Raw genomic sequence first — 16,671 nt, 5'->3', positions numbered from 1 at the left:
TGCACTGCTATATATGAGAGGAACCTTTTAAAATGACTTATATCCAAATGTAGATGAGCCTTAAAGCAGTTAGTAAGAGCTACTATACTTGGTAAAGTGCTGGGAAATGGCGCTGATGATTCAATGTAAATTTATCTATCTCTCATTCCTTTTCCCCCCCAAAATGTAACAGCTACATAATGTGGGCTAGTAGACATGAGGGAGATTGGTAAACTAATGAGGGAGAGAGGGAGATTGCTGTTATTTCAGGGAGTCTCCTGCAGAATGCAGGAGGGTAGGTAACTATGATGTGGTATTACTCCAGCTCGACCACATGATATGAGCTGAGCTTGACAGAAGAGAAGTGCTGCCTACGGGGATGCGGGAAAACTGCTTACCTATGATTCAGAATAGATCGGCCTGAACAAGTTTATTTTCTTATGAGCATTCTGCACAGCCATAAATAGGATCATTATTTATTTATAAGGTACCAGTCATTATCTGTTGTGCCGTCCTGATATATGTGCTGATGATACAATGGTACTACTTGTGATGCTTCATAAATGTCCATATATTCCAGTAACTGATAATGGGTCCTTGGGTTTCTTTAGGTGCAGTAATATCACTTGTGCTCTGAGCAGTACATGGTCCCATACACCCTCACATGTAAGCTTGGTAAAATAGAAATGCATTAGGTTTTGCCTCAAATTATTTTACATACCTATGAGATGACATTTTATAAAACAGCGTCGGGTTTAAATGCCTATTGCAAAAGGTTAAGATTAAAACTTTTTTTTTTAAGGATTACTTTACACTAGAAGTATAGTATTAACCCTTACAGGTCCAACATCAAGTTGCCCTAGCGCTAGTAGCAGATCCAATGGTGAGCCACTTTAATAACATCGTTCAACATTCAGTGTAGAGCAGCAGTTCTCAAACTGTGGGTCCTGACACCAAAGTGGGTCCCGACCTTCTCAGCATGGGGTCGCGACCCCATGCTGCTGACCATCAGGCTGCTGACTTATTCTATCTCAGTCAGTGATTCAAGGAGCCATGTACTGTATGTGCTGTCTGCTGACTACACATGTGAGGTGATGACCTTCTGCAGTAACTTGCTGGGGTCCTGTCATTATTTTTATTGTCTGATGGGGTCCCATAGCAAAATAGTTTGAGGACCCTGGTGTAGACCAGTCAAAATGTTGACATGGGAATGTTCAACACAGGAAAAGGTTGACACAAGATTTTCACGTTATGTCTATGTCGGTATATGTTGACATGGACCTCCAATTAGCGTAAAGCATCCCCTCGCATGGCACACTTCGCTTGCCATGCTTCGGGCTTGGTGCTAATATATTCTTCCGCTATGCCGACATGGATGTTAAAAAAAATAATTATGAAAATCTCATGTTGACCATTAGCATGTGACCTTTTGCTAGTGTGAACCTGTTGTCAATGTTGACCTATTGCATGTTGACTGTTTTCACGTGTCAACCTTTATACTTTATAGTAAGTCATTGGGCCTGATAGTGTAGGGGTTGTACAGGCCCGCCGGACTCTAGTCAAACCTACCTGCCACTGGTTACAGCACTTCCGCCTCTCACAATAGGCCCTTGATGAATTTCATTCCTAGGCCTATTTAGTCCTTAATCCAGCCTTGCGCACTAGGTCCCGACACCCTTTTTCTCCAGCAATGGAATTTCTTCCATTAATAAATCATAATTCATTGCTTACGTTTTATTTCAAATAGATCTGCCTCATTGATGAAGTCCTTACAAAAAGTTGAATAAAACATTTTGTATATACATTTATTTATTCCATCATCAGGGTAGCAGGTTAAGTATAATGAGCATGACAATTAAACCTGAGTATCGCTTCATTCTATGAAATACATACAAGTGATCTTTCTGCTGGTTCCTTGCACTTTGGTAATAAGGGATCTCTCCACGTGAAATCCTTCAGCTGTTTGAACCTCTGCATCTTTCCTCCCAGTACCCGGCTAAGAGTTTTAGCAGCTGTTCCTTTTTTTGTTTTCCAAGAAGAACATTCCTGAGACCTGGACAGGAAACAGCCCAGCATGGACCAGGACCACTTGCCAAGAACATGTACAGAAAGTGGCAGGTCTGTGTGCACAGGGGAAACGTCCCCCACCTCCTAACTGTAATCTCAGCATGTTACAAAGGCTGGATGCGTGTTCTGCTAACCACAGGGTTTCCCCATCACATTGCCACTCAGAGAACAGTGACACAGACATCTCATTCAGAGCCAGCTCACCAAGCGAGGTTGATCAACACAAGCAGAGCACACAGAGGACTCTCAACAGAAAACACTCTCCATGGAAAGGTAAGCTAATGCTAATATTATAACAGTATCTGTTGTCTGGGCTAAGGAATTATTTTGTGAACAATATATACTTCCATTCTTAATTGCAAAATCATCATGGGATGCTTTCGTCATAAAGTACACATAACAAAAAAAAAGAAAAAGTACTGACGTAACCCCTGTTGTAATGTGGAAACTTGTTTAGAAAAACTTCTTCAACTTGAAAGTGTCTGATTGTAAACTAGCACATACCCTTGGCAGGGCCGGTGCAAGGCACCGGAGCGCCCCAGGCGAGTCGGGCTGGGGGCGCCCCGGTGCCGGGGGGGGGGGGGTACCTGTCGTTCGTCGCTGTCTATTTAAATCTGGCGGCGGAGGCAGCGGGGGTCCCTGCAGTCCATTAAAAATCACGAGCGCTATCCGCCGGGCTATGCGGAAGCGCTTCTAGTGTGAAAACACTGGCAGCACGCTGATTGGCTGAGATCAGCGTGCGCCGTGCTGCCAGAGTTTTCACACTAGAAGCGCTTCCGCATAGCCCGGCGGATAGCGCTCGTGATTTTTAATGGACTGCAGGGACCCCCGCTGCCTCCGCCGCCAGATTTAAATAGACAGCGCCGTAGGACAGGTACCCGGGCGGCACAAAATGCCGCCCTCCAGTGGCCGGCGCCCTAGGCAAATGCCTAGATTTGCCTAGTGGTGGCGCCGCCGGCCCTGACCCTTGGGATGGACCCTGTCTTTTGGACCCAAATATCTTGTCATTTTTTTTTAAAACTTGAACATGTTTCTGCAATTCAGAGCAACGTGCCTCCACACATTACTGCAATGTCTGACTGCACACACTGGGGCAGATTTATTAAGCTCGGTGAAGTGATAATGTGGCTGGTACTTTATCACCGGCCAATTAGCTCTCAACTGTGTACTTACAGGCTTGGTTTAAAAAATGACAGGTAGTAGCTGATTGGCCGGTGATAAAGTACCAGTCACTTCATCAAGCTTAACAAATCTGCCCCACTGCTACCTAACAGTGTAAGATGATTGTCTGTGTTGGGTATTGAAATAACTACCAACCAATCAGCTCCCAACTGTCGTTTTTTACAAACACAGTCCTGGACTGTCCTGTAAACCAACAGTGAACTAGCAGACTTTCAATGATAATTAAAATATTCAGACCAATGTGCAAAGATGAGGCGGACACACTGCTTTAAAAAAGTATACATTTTATATAATTAAATGCATTAAATATACAACAAACAATTAATAAAAATAGACATAAAAATAAAAATAAAAAATAAAAATTATGAAAATATAAAGCACAATAAGTACACTATGGATCTGTTAGACAGAATAATAAATAACAATCCTTAATAGGATAAAGATGGACGTTATTGGCTTAGGGGTGCACCGCTGTAGGTAGATAGCATAAATAGTTAGGAATCGGATGATAAATGCTGTTATAATGTTATTGAGATGGTGATTAGTGATGCTCAGTCCAATGCTGGTTAATATTTATGAAGATGAAGTTAGTAGTGATTAACAGTCATTTATACATCTAGAATGAATGCAGTAGAAGTCAAATGCGATTAAGCTTCACGCCAGTGTAAGTATATATAAGCGGCAATAGAATAAGCGGCAATAGGACGCAGGGGTTTTAGTAGTATGTCTCACCCTGTGTCCGTAGCGGCTTAACGCGGTCTGTTGGTTGCTCCGTTTTTCGGGGTATGGGTAACCGCCGGTAGTTGTCCTCTGTGGGTCACCTTAGGATAGGTGCCGGCGGGTAGAGGCTTCTCTTCCCGTTGTGTGGAGCGTCCGAATATGCAGACTGCGGTGGTATTGAAGAAAGGCGCTTGTTACTGGTGGAGGCGCTGGGGGGCTGTGAACAGCGTGGTTACTCCTGAATCAGCGGTCAGCCTCTAACGTCTTAATACAATGACGTCATTGTATTAAGACGTTAGAGGCTGACCGCTGATTCAGGAGTAACCACGCTGTTCACAGCCCCCCAGCGCCTCCACCAGTAACAAGCGCCTTTCTTCAATACCACCGCAGTCTGCATATTCGGACGCTCCACACAACGGGAAGAGAAGCCTCTACCCGCCGGCACCTATCCTAAGGTGACCCACAGAGGACAACTACCGGCGGTTACCCATACCCCGAAAAACGGAGCAACCAACAGACCGCGTTAAGCCGCTACGGACACAGGGTGAGACATACTACTAAAACCCCTGCGTCCTATTGCCGCTTATTCTATTGCCGCTTATATATACTTACACTGGCGTGAAGCTTAATCGCATTTGACTTCTACTGCATTCATTCTAGATGTATAAATGACTGTTAATCACTACTAACTTCATCTTCATAAATATTAACCAGCATTGGACTGAGCATCACTAATCACCATCTCAATAACATTATAACAGCATTTATCATCCGATTCCTAACTATTTATGCTATCTACCTACAGCGGTGCACCCCTAAGCCAATAACGTCCATCTTTATCCTATTAAGGATTGTTATTTATTATTCTGTCTAACAGATCCATAGTGTACTTATTGTGCTTTTTATTTTCATAATTTTTATTTTTTATTTTTATGTCTATTTTTATTAATTGTTTGTTGTATATTTAATGCATTTAATTATATAAAATTTATACTTTTTTAAAGCAGTGTGTCCGCCTCATCTTTGCACATTGGTCTGTATTGATTCTATTTATTTGTGGAGTATATTCCCCTAGATTTATTTGTGGCTAGCAGCGCAATACACACCACTCCCCCTCTTTTCCTTTTCTAGTACTATAATCTGTGGGTACAGGCAATTCCCACAGGTGTGAACTGCAGCAGCTGCCACATATTTGTTAAATCCCACTTAAGTTTGATTCAGAGCGCTGGGGCTCCTACTGACTGTGCTTTTGGCTTATCCCCAAGCTCACAGCCAGTAGGGATTTATATATATATATATATATATATATATATATATATATATATATATATATATATATATATATATATATCTTTTCTAATTAAAATATTCAACATTATTCCAAAGTTTGAATATTTTGATCTTGTCTCCAACTCTGTGAGGGACATTTACTAAGATGGGAGTTCTATGTCACATGGAATGTTGCTATGGGCAACCAATCAGATACTATTATCTTTTAGAATGTGCTAAATAATAAGTAGATTCTGATTGGTTAGACATAGCAACATCCCATGTGAAGCAGAACTCCCATCTTAGTAAATTTCCCCATGTCTCGGATTATCCTGCTGTGTAGTGATATGTAGATACACTAATGGGGAATTTATGCTTAGTTCGCAGGGGGGAAGGTTAGGGTTAGTGCAGTGAGGTGGGGGTTAGGGTTAGGTATGTATTATGGATGATTAGGGTTAGGCTGTGGGCAGGGGAAGGTAAATTTGCTCATACACTCGATCCATCGGGCTGAAAGTGCCATATCGTATTTATTTATTTATTTACAGTTTCTTATATAGTGCAGCATATTCCGTTGCTCTTTAATATCGTATGTGATCTTCCTACGATACCGATCCGATGCGCAGTTCTTTTCGCATCGGATCGCATCCGGAGCTCTTCATGGCTGCCTCAAGGATCCGTTGTATCCCGCATGTCTGATATCGCACATGATACATCATATACAAAAGGATCAAATTCAATGTATCGTATCGGCGGGTAGTTGCCGAGTTATAGCATGCAAGGCTGCCTGCGATATCTTGCACAAGTGTATGAGGGCCTTTATTTAGTAATAAATATATTTACCGGACCCCTGTCAGGATTCCCTCGATAGGGATGCCGGCATCCTGTACAGTATATATTTTCTACACACATTACCATTGTACTCTGTAAGCCTGTGCACTTTACCAGAAAGGTAAGGTTTAAGTCACTTTATACTACTGGTAATGTGAAGGGCAGTAGAAAGCCTGGCTGGGCCCAGGTACTTTTCAGGGGCCAAGGCATAATCGCAGGAGGCGTTGCCATTCACCCTTAGAAGATAATACAGGAAGAACAGTACTTTAAGCACCTGGCCATATTGTAGCCCTGCAGGCTGCAGCATGTTCTGGGTTGAGAAAAGCTGCTGCAGCTGCTGGTGCCAGGTAACAGGGTCCTCAATGGGCCCCTCCATCAGACCTGGGTAATTAGTGCCATCCCGTCTCTCTCTCTCTCTCTGCACCACTGGTACTGCCTACTAATGTATGTCATATTCTCTACGAAGAACACTGTTGGAAAGCGGTGTAACTATACACCCCCCCCCCCCAACAACCCTGGCCGCCCATGCCCCCCCCCCCCCAATCCCCTGCAGATTTACCTGTATTCGCTGCGGTGGTCCCGGCTCCCCTCCTGGCTTCATTCTGATGCTATGAAAAACGGACCATCACAAAATGTCTGCCCCCATACAGCATACAGTTTCAGAGAACAGTCTGCTATATGGGGGCGGACATTTTATGATAGCCCGTCTCCATAACATCAGAATGAAGCCAGGAGGGGAGCCGGGACCACCGTAGCGATTACAGGTAAAGCTGCAGGGGATTGGGGGGGCATTACAATAGCCCCGCAGCCCCCCGGCGCCCACACTTACACAGCGCCTCCCTGCGACTGCGGGGGCTGCGGTGCTATTGTTACGCCACTGCTGTTGGGTCTAATTTAGAGGAGATGAACCTGACTCGCATACCTATGAACACATTTTGACTAACTTGACGAATTACCCCAACAGGCCATGTTTTCAGGATTTCTATCTGTGGAAACAGATGGAATAATTATAGACCAGAATAACTGATTTGTGCGTGATTTAAAAAATACTGAAAGTACAGCGCTAGACATTCTTTACATGGGGATATACCCCAGCGGCAGCTATATGTTCACAGAAATACCCCTAAGTGCCAGCCTTGCTTTGAAAATAGATTTCTCCCAGCCAGCCATACTCATTCACCTACTGTAGATCAGGGGCGCCGATTTACGATTTTTCCGGTGGGTGCTCCCAGACTATCACCCCCCCCCCCCCCGGGACTCACCCGCTGCTCGCCGTCGGGGGGAACCTGGCAGCGGCAGCGCCGCAGCAGGGTCCCTTCAGAATACCGCTACTAGTTCCCATACGCCGCAGGGACCCTGCTATTGACGGTATATCCGCTGCTGGGACCCCGCTGCCGTGGCCCATGCCGTGGGTGCTCCTCACTTTCCGTGGGTGCTCGGGCCCCGGAGCACCCACGGTTTCGGCGCCTATGCTGTAGATATACATTCAGTCCTGGCCATGACACGTAATTCTTTCTAGACACCTCCACATCATAAGCTGTCCGGAAGATAGAAGCCGAACAGTACAAGTGCTATTCCGAACTCAGAAGAACTGCTCTCACTGCTGACTGGCCCAAGCTTCTGGGCAGCACACACATGTAACATGGGGCACTGGAAGGACACGTAATTCAACTGCATTCAACAGTATTTCAACACTGCTTAGCAGTCAGGGATTAATTTGTGCTGGAATGCATTGGAACCAAGTTGCAGCATTTAATTTCCTCTCAGCATATGTCATAAGTGAGTTCCACATTTTTCTAAATCTGAGTTCCACTTTTTCATCTAAAAATAAAGCAGCAAGACCACTTTGGTGACCGAGAACACAATAACGCTGGGCATGGCACCCTGTTATTACTACAGAGCCAATGCGCTGAGATGTGCACAGTGCTAACAATGTATGCAAAACCATTTTGCTCCAGAACTATCTGATTCATTCTCATCTGCTCCAGTCATGTAACCCCCCCCCCCCCCCCCCTACCTATTCCAGCAGTGTTTCCGCTTCTGCAGCTGCATTCAAGACGGGGATGTACAAAGAAAAGACACACAATTATCTAGATGTGATCACTCATCTACAAAGTTGGAGATGACTGCGGGTAGATAGTCCAATCAGAAAGAAAATCCGCCCCATGTAAATCTGCAAATGAATTTGCTCTTTGCTATGCACCCACAAATCCTTACGCAATTCACAAACCATTTCTGTGCAAATATAAGTTTGACCTTACCGATCATCTGCTGCAGAAACAGGATGATCCAGGCCGGTGCTGAAGTCACAGGTCCTCCCTTAAATCGCCTGGACGCGTCTGCAGTTTTCCTGACATTGCAAAAGGACAGTTACCACCCCCAAAAACGCTGGCTTCCTGTCAATCAAAATTGCAATTACTATACGTACTCTATTTCTGCATCTGGTTTTTGCTACAATCTGTACTCATGTGCAGTCATTAGATAAGCTGCGATTTCGCACATTAGCGATGAACTCTGAATTAGGCCCATCTGTTTGGTTCAGCACTGGCATGCCGTCTGTACCTCTTAAATTTTGCACCAAGCAGTTACTTATTTAGGTGCACCATGCACATGTACAATAGCTGTGCAGTTCCACATTTATTTCCCTTTAGCACTAAATCAGGGCTCGACAAATATCTTTAAAATCTAGGAGCCAGGATGAAAGTGTAGGAGCCAGACAAACTAAAAATAGGGACAGTGTGCACCAAAAATGTACAACATAATGCTCATTACACATGTCACACACCCATTACATATTAAACCACAGGCCTTAATGAGCTGCCTCTTTTGGGAAGGGTATATAGGGCCTTATTCTGCTTGGAGCGTCCGGGCCGTACGCGTACGTCCCGGGGTTTTTTACGATCTGCGCATGTGCAGATACGCTAATGCGCCGGCGCGAACACTCCACAACGCTTACGGCCGGTGTCCCAACGTGCGAAAAAACCTGTACGCGAGCGTACGGGTAATGGGGCGGCATAGGGGCGTGTTGATGGGAGTGGCCGAAATAATGAGGGAAAATGGGCGTAAATATGGGCGTACACGGGGGTGTGCACCAGAAATGAGCGGTGCTACTACCGCACGATCGACTAAGGCACCGTTCGTTTCGGACACCAAACAGGCGGCCGCCAACCGCCAGCTAAAACCACCCCTACAGATACCGCATGCCAGCGTGCGCCTGAGTTGGCTAATTAACGCTGATTACTACTCAAACACATACACCTGAATGTAATAAGCAATGCTGCAGTCTATTAACTCCAAACCATGATTTCACTGCCTGCAAGCCACACATGCAGCACGCAAACACATTGGAAGCTTATGTTTCTATACTTCTCCACATTTAAAGGTTTGTTTAATTTAAGGTAAGAATCTTTTTATACGCTAAGGTAGGTATTTGCTAAACAGACACATTCACTACGTGCTTTCATAGACTTTACGCAGTAGCACACTCAATCTACACAAGTCGACATGTGTCAACGTGTTCACTCTAATACTAACATAGGTTTTGTATTTAGGATACAATAACATAAACCACATCTAACACCTACAAAGGATGTTTCAGCAATGTTTGAAGCCCATGACCACTATTTTGCACACAATCTTCAATTGAGTTAATAGAAAACAATAATTGAATAACAAATAGATTAATTAATCAATTGTCAGATTAGTAGTTGAGAGGCAAGATTTGCAGGTCCATATATGTGAAGGGTATGCCAGCGTGCACGGACGTACGCTCACTCTCACGAGCGGTGACATAAGCTGAGTTTTCTATTGAAAACAATAGGGACCCGTCCGTGCAAACTGGCGTACGCTCAGATCTCCGCAAGAAGTCGGTGGGGAGACGGAGGAGAGACGGCCGTAGACGGCGCCGTACGCTCAGTTGTACGCCAGTTGTCGGAGTGTAAGGGCTGGGCCGGCCGCGTACGTTGCCGTACGCTCATTTGTACACCACTCCCCTTCTACGGTATTTCTGCCCGTACGTAAGCGGCTGATTTGTGGGTGGACTTAACCCCAACGGCCGCGTACGGCTAGCGTGCGGTAATGGCGAACGTACGCACGTTTGGCCGCTCCAAGCAGAATAAGGCCCATAGTGTGTACACTCAAAATCATATGTATTACGGTCATTTACGGATCGTTCTTTAGTTTCCGCTATTGCTGTTTTTCAAATCAGTCAGGTGTGTAGCTAGCATTAGAATGGTGCACAACTGCTAAACCCTAAAAGATACATGTGATGCTTCATATCCGGGTGACCTGGGAAGTGTATCAGTAAGTAATGAGTACACCTGTGTGTCTGCCCAGTGATGTTGGAAGTATGTCAGTGAGTAATGAGTACACCTGTGTACCTGCTGGATAACCTGGGAAGTGTGTCAGTGAGTAATGAGTACACCTGTGTGTCTGCCCAGTGACCTGGAAAGTGTCTGTGAGTACACCTGTGTACCTGGGAACTGTGTCCACCTGTGTACCTGCCGGGTGACCTGGGAAGTGTCAGTGAGTAATGAGTACACCTGTGTGTCTGCTGGTTGACCTGGGAAGTGTCAGTGAGTAATGAGTACACCTGTGTGTCTGCCCGGTGACCTAGGAAGTGTGTCAGTGAGTAAACCTGCATACCTGGGAAGTGTGTCAGTGAGTACACCTGTGTACCTGCCGGGTGACCTGGCCCATATCACCTGTTTATAGCATCAGAGAGTAAGCAGGACCCCCCATGTGCATGGCCCAGATGTCACAGCTAGATGCTGGTGTGTGCGGCACTATCGGGGTAGACTTATTATAGCGGCGCTAAGAGCGCCGCTATAACACTCCCTGCTTCGCCTCATTAGCGAGGCGAAGCGGAAGGGGACATCTAAGATCTTGCTGCCGAAGCGGGGGAGTGCTAACTCCCCCCTCCGGCGATGTCCCCTCCAGCTGACAGTGCATCAGTTAACATTGACGCACTGTCTCCTTCCCCCCGGCCGGCTGGACTGCGCATGTGCGGGATCTCGCTACTCATGCGAGATCCCAGCGCAGCTCAGCACCAGCAGCAGGGACAGTGCTGTCCCTGCTGTGGGCATAGGGCATCGCCACCTGCAGCTGTCGAAGTCGATAGCTGCAGGCGGCGGAACGGTCAGCGATGCTGACCGTTCATAAATCAGGCAGGAGGCAGGGGCGCAGTGCAAAATATCGTAGCTGCGCTATGCCTCCTGCCCCACAGCGCCGCCGATAAAGTACCAGCCAGCAGGTGTGATAGATCAGGGGAAGCGCTATCCCCTGCCTTAAGGCACGGGGATAGCGCATATTCCCCTAATCGCCATATAATAAATCTACCCCAGTCACTCACCTAGTCTCTGTAGTTCCTACACTTCCAGGGTGTGCTGCTGTAGGAAGGAGCCCCTAGCTTTGCCATACTTGGGGCAGGCCTGCAGTAGGCTGTAGTTAAGGCCAGAGGTGTGATTTTGGAGTGGTCTGGTCCCTTCCTCCAGCCCCGGGGGCTCTGGCTGAGCAGCTGCTGGTCACCAGGAAAAGGAAGTCTCCCTGCTCTGACAGAGGCTGGGGGTTAGTGGTGGCAGCTGCCCGGTACATTGTGGCCTCGCAGCCGGGGCCATGTGCGGGGGTGGCCGGGCTGCTGCTGCCTGTGTGCAGGCTGGGGAGTGGCCGGTTGCTGGGCCATTTGCGGGGAATGGCCGGGCTGCAGCTGCTGTGTGCCGGCAGGGGGGGGGGACAGGCTGCTGGGTCTAAAGGTGGCCATACACACGCAGATTTATCTTCAGATCTGGCTGATTGGAACAAAAACATGGTTATGGATGAGAGCAAATGACAGTTGATCATTTGCTTGGAAATGCTGGAAAACTGACAAACTGTCACTCATCCATAACCATGTTTTTGTTCCAACCAGCCAGATCTGAAGATAAATCTTACTAGTGTATGGGCACTTTAAGTACCGAGGGGTTGGCTGGGCTGCTGCGGCCATGTGCGGAGTGGTGTCCGGGCTGCTGTGGCCGTGTGCGGAGGGGTGGCCGGACTCCTTCCTCCACTTAAAAAAATCTGGTCACCAGGAAGCAGAATCTGGTCGCCGTGGCGACCTGGCTCCTGGGGTTTGTCGAGTCCTGCACTAAACCATATGGACTTTTTATTGTATAGCACATGTACAAATACAGACAGATGATAAACAGAATATATAGCTCACAAAAATTTTGACTGTGGAGTGAGGATATAGTGTGCACCCTGTAGGTGCATGCACGGAAAAGAGACATGGATGCCCATCTTTACAAGCCGTTGATGATAAATAATATGATAGATAAATATGGCCCGATTCAGACCTGATCGCTGCTGAGAGAATTTGCAGCGGCCAGCAAACAGGTAGATGCCGCCCCTCTACAGTGAAATCCCACCTTCCAAATTAATGAGCTCGCTGAGGGCATGGATGTATATGGCTAGTGAAGGTTTTGCAGCCCAGCGACTATGTCCAAAACCATTAGATGCTCAGCATCGGATGAGTTTCCACTGGACACCAGTCATTGCAAGCTAGGAGTAGCCAGGGACTTACTCAGCGGTTATAATGAATACAGGCATATCCGGCCTGGAGCTGACGTCACACACCCTCCCCTAAAACACTTGGGCATGCATAGCGTTTTTTTCTGGCAATCCTTTTTTCTTAGCACTCCCACAGGTTTCCTGTCAATCACCATGAGACCGTCTAACAAATTAAAAAAAAGTAGCATGATTTCTTCTCTAGCAGCTGTCACGCATGCGCATTGGGGCCCATATGCATGTGCAGTGTACCAATAATCACCCGGTCTGAATCAGGATAATAGAGAGCTCAGGTGCTGGTACAGGAATGTCAAGGTGCCCATACACTGAGACGATTTTGTCCTATTTCGGCCGATTGCAACCAATCGGTCCGTTAAATCAGACCAAATCGTCTCTCCCTGACATGTAGTCGGGTCCGATGCGCGGTCCCGTGTGCATCGGACCCGACCAGGTGGTGGGATGGGCTGGCCATCCGACCACCCATTCTGGGACCTCCCTCCTGGCGGTGAGGTGGGCGGGAAGCATGCATCCCTCCCGGCGGGTCGCAGGCTGTCCGGTGTCCGTACACTGCTGCGAGACATCGTAGCAGTGTTGCATGATACAGTGAAAAGAGCGGACCAGTGTCGAAGCTGCCCATAGCAACCAACCAGCATTAAAATAGCATTTATTAAAAACATTCTGTAAAATGTTTGTTAACAACTTCTCCGATGATCCACTTCTACATTCTTTTCCCCACTTGATACATATGAGCAGCAGCAGCAGCAGCAGCAGCAGCGAGATAGAGAGTGTGACGTCGTGGCTGGAGCCTCTCTCTCTCTCTCTCTCTCTCTCTCTCTCTCTCTCCACACACACACTGACACACACACACCGTCACGTGACCAGGCGCGCTCCCACCACCGATACAAACACAAGATGGCGCGAGGCGGCGCGAGTGATTGAGAGAGATCCGCGATCACCGGGAAAGACCCGGGGAGAGGTAAGTCCCCGTGTGTGCATGCCGCTACCAGAGGGAGGGGGCTAGCTCGCCGCCCGTGGCCAGGGGGAGGGGTAGCTATGAGCAGCAGCATGAGAGCTGAGCTACTGCAGGAGGAGGGATGCAACAAGATGCGAGATAACGGGGTGTGCGGCAGCCTGTCCCTGCTGCGCCCTCCTGCACGCTTCTCACACGCTTCTCACACCCGCTCACATGAACATGGTGCATCATACGCCTGTGTAATAATGCAACATGTATGTGTGCTGCTGCATGACTGCTAGTGCTGTGTGACAGGTGGGGGTGGGGGGATGGAGCAGCTGATGCTGTTGATGGCACTTTCCTCCTGGACCCATGGCTAGGACATGACATGTAGCTCTATGAGCTTCTATCTTACATGCCAGCACTGTGTGTGTGTATATGTTCCGCAGCGCTTCGCAGAGAATATTTGGACATTCACATCAGTCCCTGCCCCAGTGGAGCTTACAATCTATATTCCCCACCACATGTGTACACACACATTCATTTTAGGGTTAATTTTGTTGTGAGACAACCTACCAGTATATTTTTGGATTGTGGGAGGAACCCAGAGTACCTGGAGGATAACCATCACAAGTACAGGGAGAATATATAAACTCCGCACAGTTGGGGCAATGTGGGAATTGAACCCATGACCTCATTGATAACCATTACACCATCTGTGTAGATGGCATATTTATGATTTAGGTGTTGGAGGTGTGTGTTGAGGTGGGTGAAACTGGCCCTTGTGCCCGGTCTCTACCGTGTGTAGGATTTTGATGATGGCTGATTTTGATTTTAGATTTGCTTCTCTAATTCTTTTAGGTCACACCAGCTGATTACATTCCCAGTACTATTGTGTTCATTACCTGATAAGAGAACAATTGTATTTTAATTAGACACTGTACTACTTTGATGTTGACTTGTAGCATTCATATTTAATTGCATCCCATCAGGACTGTCTAATAATCTGATGGGACTGCCATGCTATGGTATTCTATCCTTATGTATCCCTCCTATTATCCCTATAGATTGTAAACTTGCGAGCAGGGCCCTCCTACCTCTATGTCGGTTTGTATCTACCCAGTTTGTTTAATCACTGTTTGCTATTGTAAAGCACAATGGAATATGCTGCGCTATTTAAGAAACTGTAAATAAATAAATGTTCACTCAAGTAGTGTTCATTCTAGCATCTGTTATCTTTGAAAACCCATGCAGTTCCTGTTCCCTGCCTGGAGTGTCGCTGTCTGCTGTAGTGTTTCTAGCACAGGTCTGGTTTGCATATCAGTGCTGATATACAGACCACACTGTGCTAGAAGCACTACAGAAGACAGCGACACCCCAGGCAGGGAAGAGGAACTGCATGGGTTTTCAAAGATAGCGGGTGCTAGAATGAACACTACTCAAGGCACTTTATAATACACAACTATGTTACATGTTTAATTCTGTAATACTGATTATTTTTATGTAGCTTTTAAAGGTGACATATAATATAAATTTGCAGTAGTATAATTTCCATGGGTGTAGTATGACTGTCCAACATTCGGGACTCCTATGGTCAGTATACCGGAATCCCTTCCGCCGGTACACTGTCAGGAAGGCGAGCTCAAAGAAGCCCCTTGTGGGCTCGCCATGCTGCGGGCTCATTGTCTCACTTTGCTCGCCATGTGTTCTCTTTTCCCTCTATGGAGGTCGTGGCCCCCACAAGAGAGCATAGTCCCTGTTAGTCAGGATCCAGACTGTTGGGCATTTGAACAGTCGGGATTCTGATCTCGGGATCCAGACTGTCGGGCTGCCATGCACCACCCGATTTTCACTTCTAAGAATTGAAACCTGATTTATAGAAACACTTAAGGGAGCTCTCAAACCTGTATCATCAGAGAACATTGTACTACTACCCCTTCAGCCTGGCATACTGTTTTCGCAGTGCATATTCCCCAGTCAATATAAGCTGCCAGTAAAAATTCCATGTGCAAAGGGCATGAGTGATGAAAACCTATGAAATCTGCCAGCGCCAAACTGTTAAGTGGAATCCTTGTTTGCACACATCTCTTCCTGCCAGTATATATTTCCCCAACATTTACTCCTGGTTGAACTTCTAGTGGTTTCTCAAGAGTTTGATTATATAAGACCCCCCCCCCCTTCCATAACTGTACTACTTGGTGGGCTTCTTCATCACAACATTTTGCTCGTGCTGCAGATTCAAAATGCTGTTTAAATATGACTTGATATTTCTAGTTTCAAATTGGGTGAGATTCAATTGTTTGCTTGCTGTCAGTCAGTAGATGATGCCCAACAGAGCTATTCCGTTGTTGCTCAGTTCTGGCGCCAGCTGCCAGGGCCCGCATTTCTGCTATCACCTCCGGGGTCGGTGAGCTAAAATGAGCATAAAGTGGTACTTATGAGCCATCAAATGGACTATTTGTATTGCACTCATTACATGGTTGGGTTTATCTGCTTTTCGCAGCTAAACCCAACCTCTATTGGCACGATGATTTAAAAAAAAAAAATGCCCGTCAGATCTCTTGTCCCTTAGATGGGAGTTCAGAAACAATAAACAATCGAATATTGCCCTATTAATTCCATTATTTCACAATTACTGCATGCCTTCCAGCATGTATCTGTGTCCTCTCCACCCAGAACTATGCAGTCACAAAAGGGATCAATTTATGAAATCGCTACGATATATCAAGGTGTGTGAACCTGAGTGCATTAATATATATATGTGTGTGTATGTATATGAAAACCGAATAGGTGATACAGCGCACCTCTATTCTGTTTTGTTATTCCTTTCTCTGTGCTTTTGTTGACAGCAAGGTGCTGCTTTTCTTTAAAGCGCATTATTTGTAGTGTTGATTCTAGGACCCGCCATATTTGAAAAGCCATGTAGTTCCTCTTCCCTGCCTGGGGTGTCGCTGTCTGGTGTAGTGCTTCTAGAACAGTGTGGTCTGTATATCATCACTGATATGCAAACCAGACCTGTGCTAGAAACACCACAGCAGACAGTGACACTCCAGGCAGGGAAGAGGAACTGCATGGGTTTTCAAATATAGCGGGTGCTAGAATGAACACTAATTTGGGACACAACTTATATATAT

General features: G+C 46.5%; 1 protein-coding gene across 6 annotated transcripts in view; it reads left to right on the top strand.

Annotated features, from left to right (window-relative positions):
- The first annotated feature begins 2,162 nt into the window (after window positions 1-2,162).
- Window positions 2,163-16,671, top strand: part of DENND4A (DENN domain containing 4A) — a 98,966-nt gene continuing 84,457 nt past the window's right edge. For 4 of the 6 annotated variants that reach the window (XM_083184339.1, XM_083184337.1, XM_083184335.1 and 1 more), the window contains exon 1: window positions 2,164-2,319. In XM_083184339.1, the coding sequence (XP_083040465.1) occupies window positions 2,312-2,319 (8 nt within the window). In that variant the 5' untranslated portion in view covers window positions 2,164-2,311. Of the gene's footprint in view, window positions 2,320-13,432; window positions 13,562-16,671 lie in introns of those variants that run through there. The other 2 variants (XM_083184338.1, XM_083184336.1) reach the window with 2 other exon arrangements.

Source organism: Crinia signifera, chromosome 4 (genome assembly GCF_055691185.1).
Source record: "Crinia signifera chromosome 4, ASM5569118v1, whole genome shotgun sequence".
NCBI classification, from domain to species: domain Eukaryota; kingdom Metazoa; phylum Chordata; class Amphibia; order Anura; family Myobatrachidae; genus Crinia; species Crinia signifera.
The sequence above is the reverse complement of the archived record's forward strand: the minus strand, read 5'-3'. Positions and strand labels throughout refer to the sequence as shown.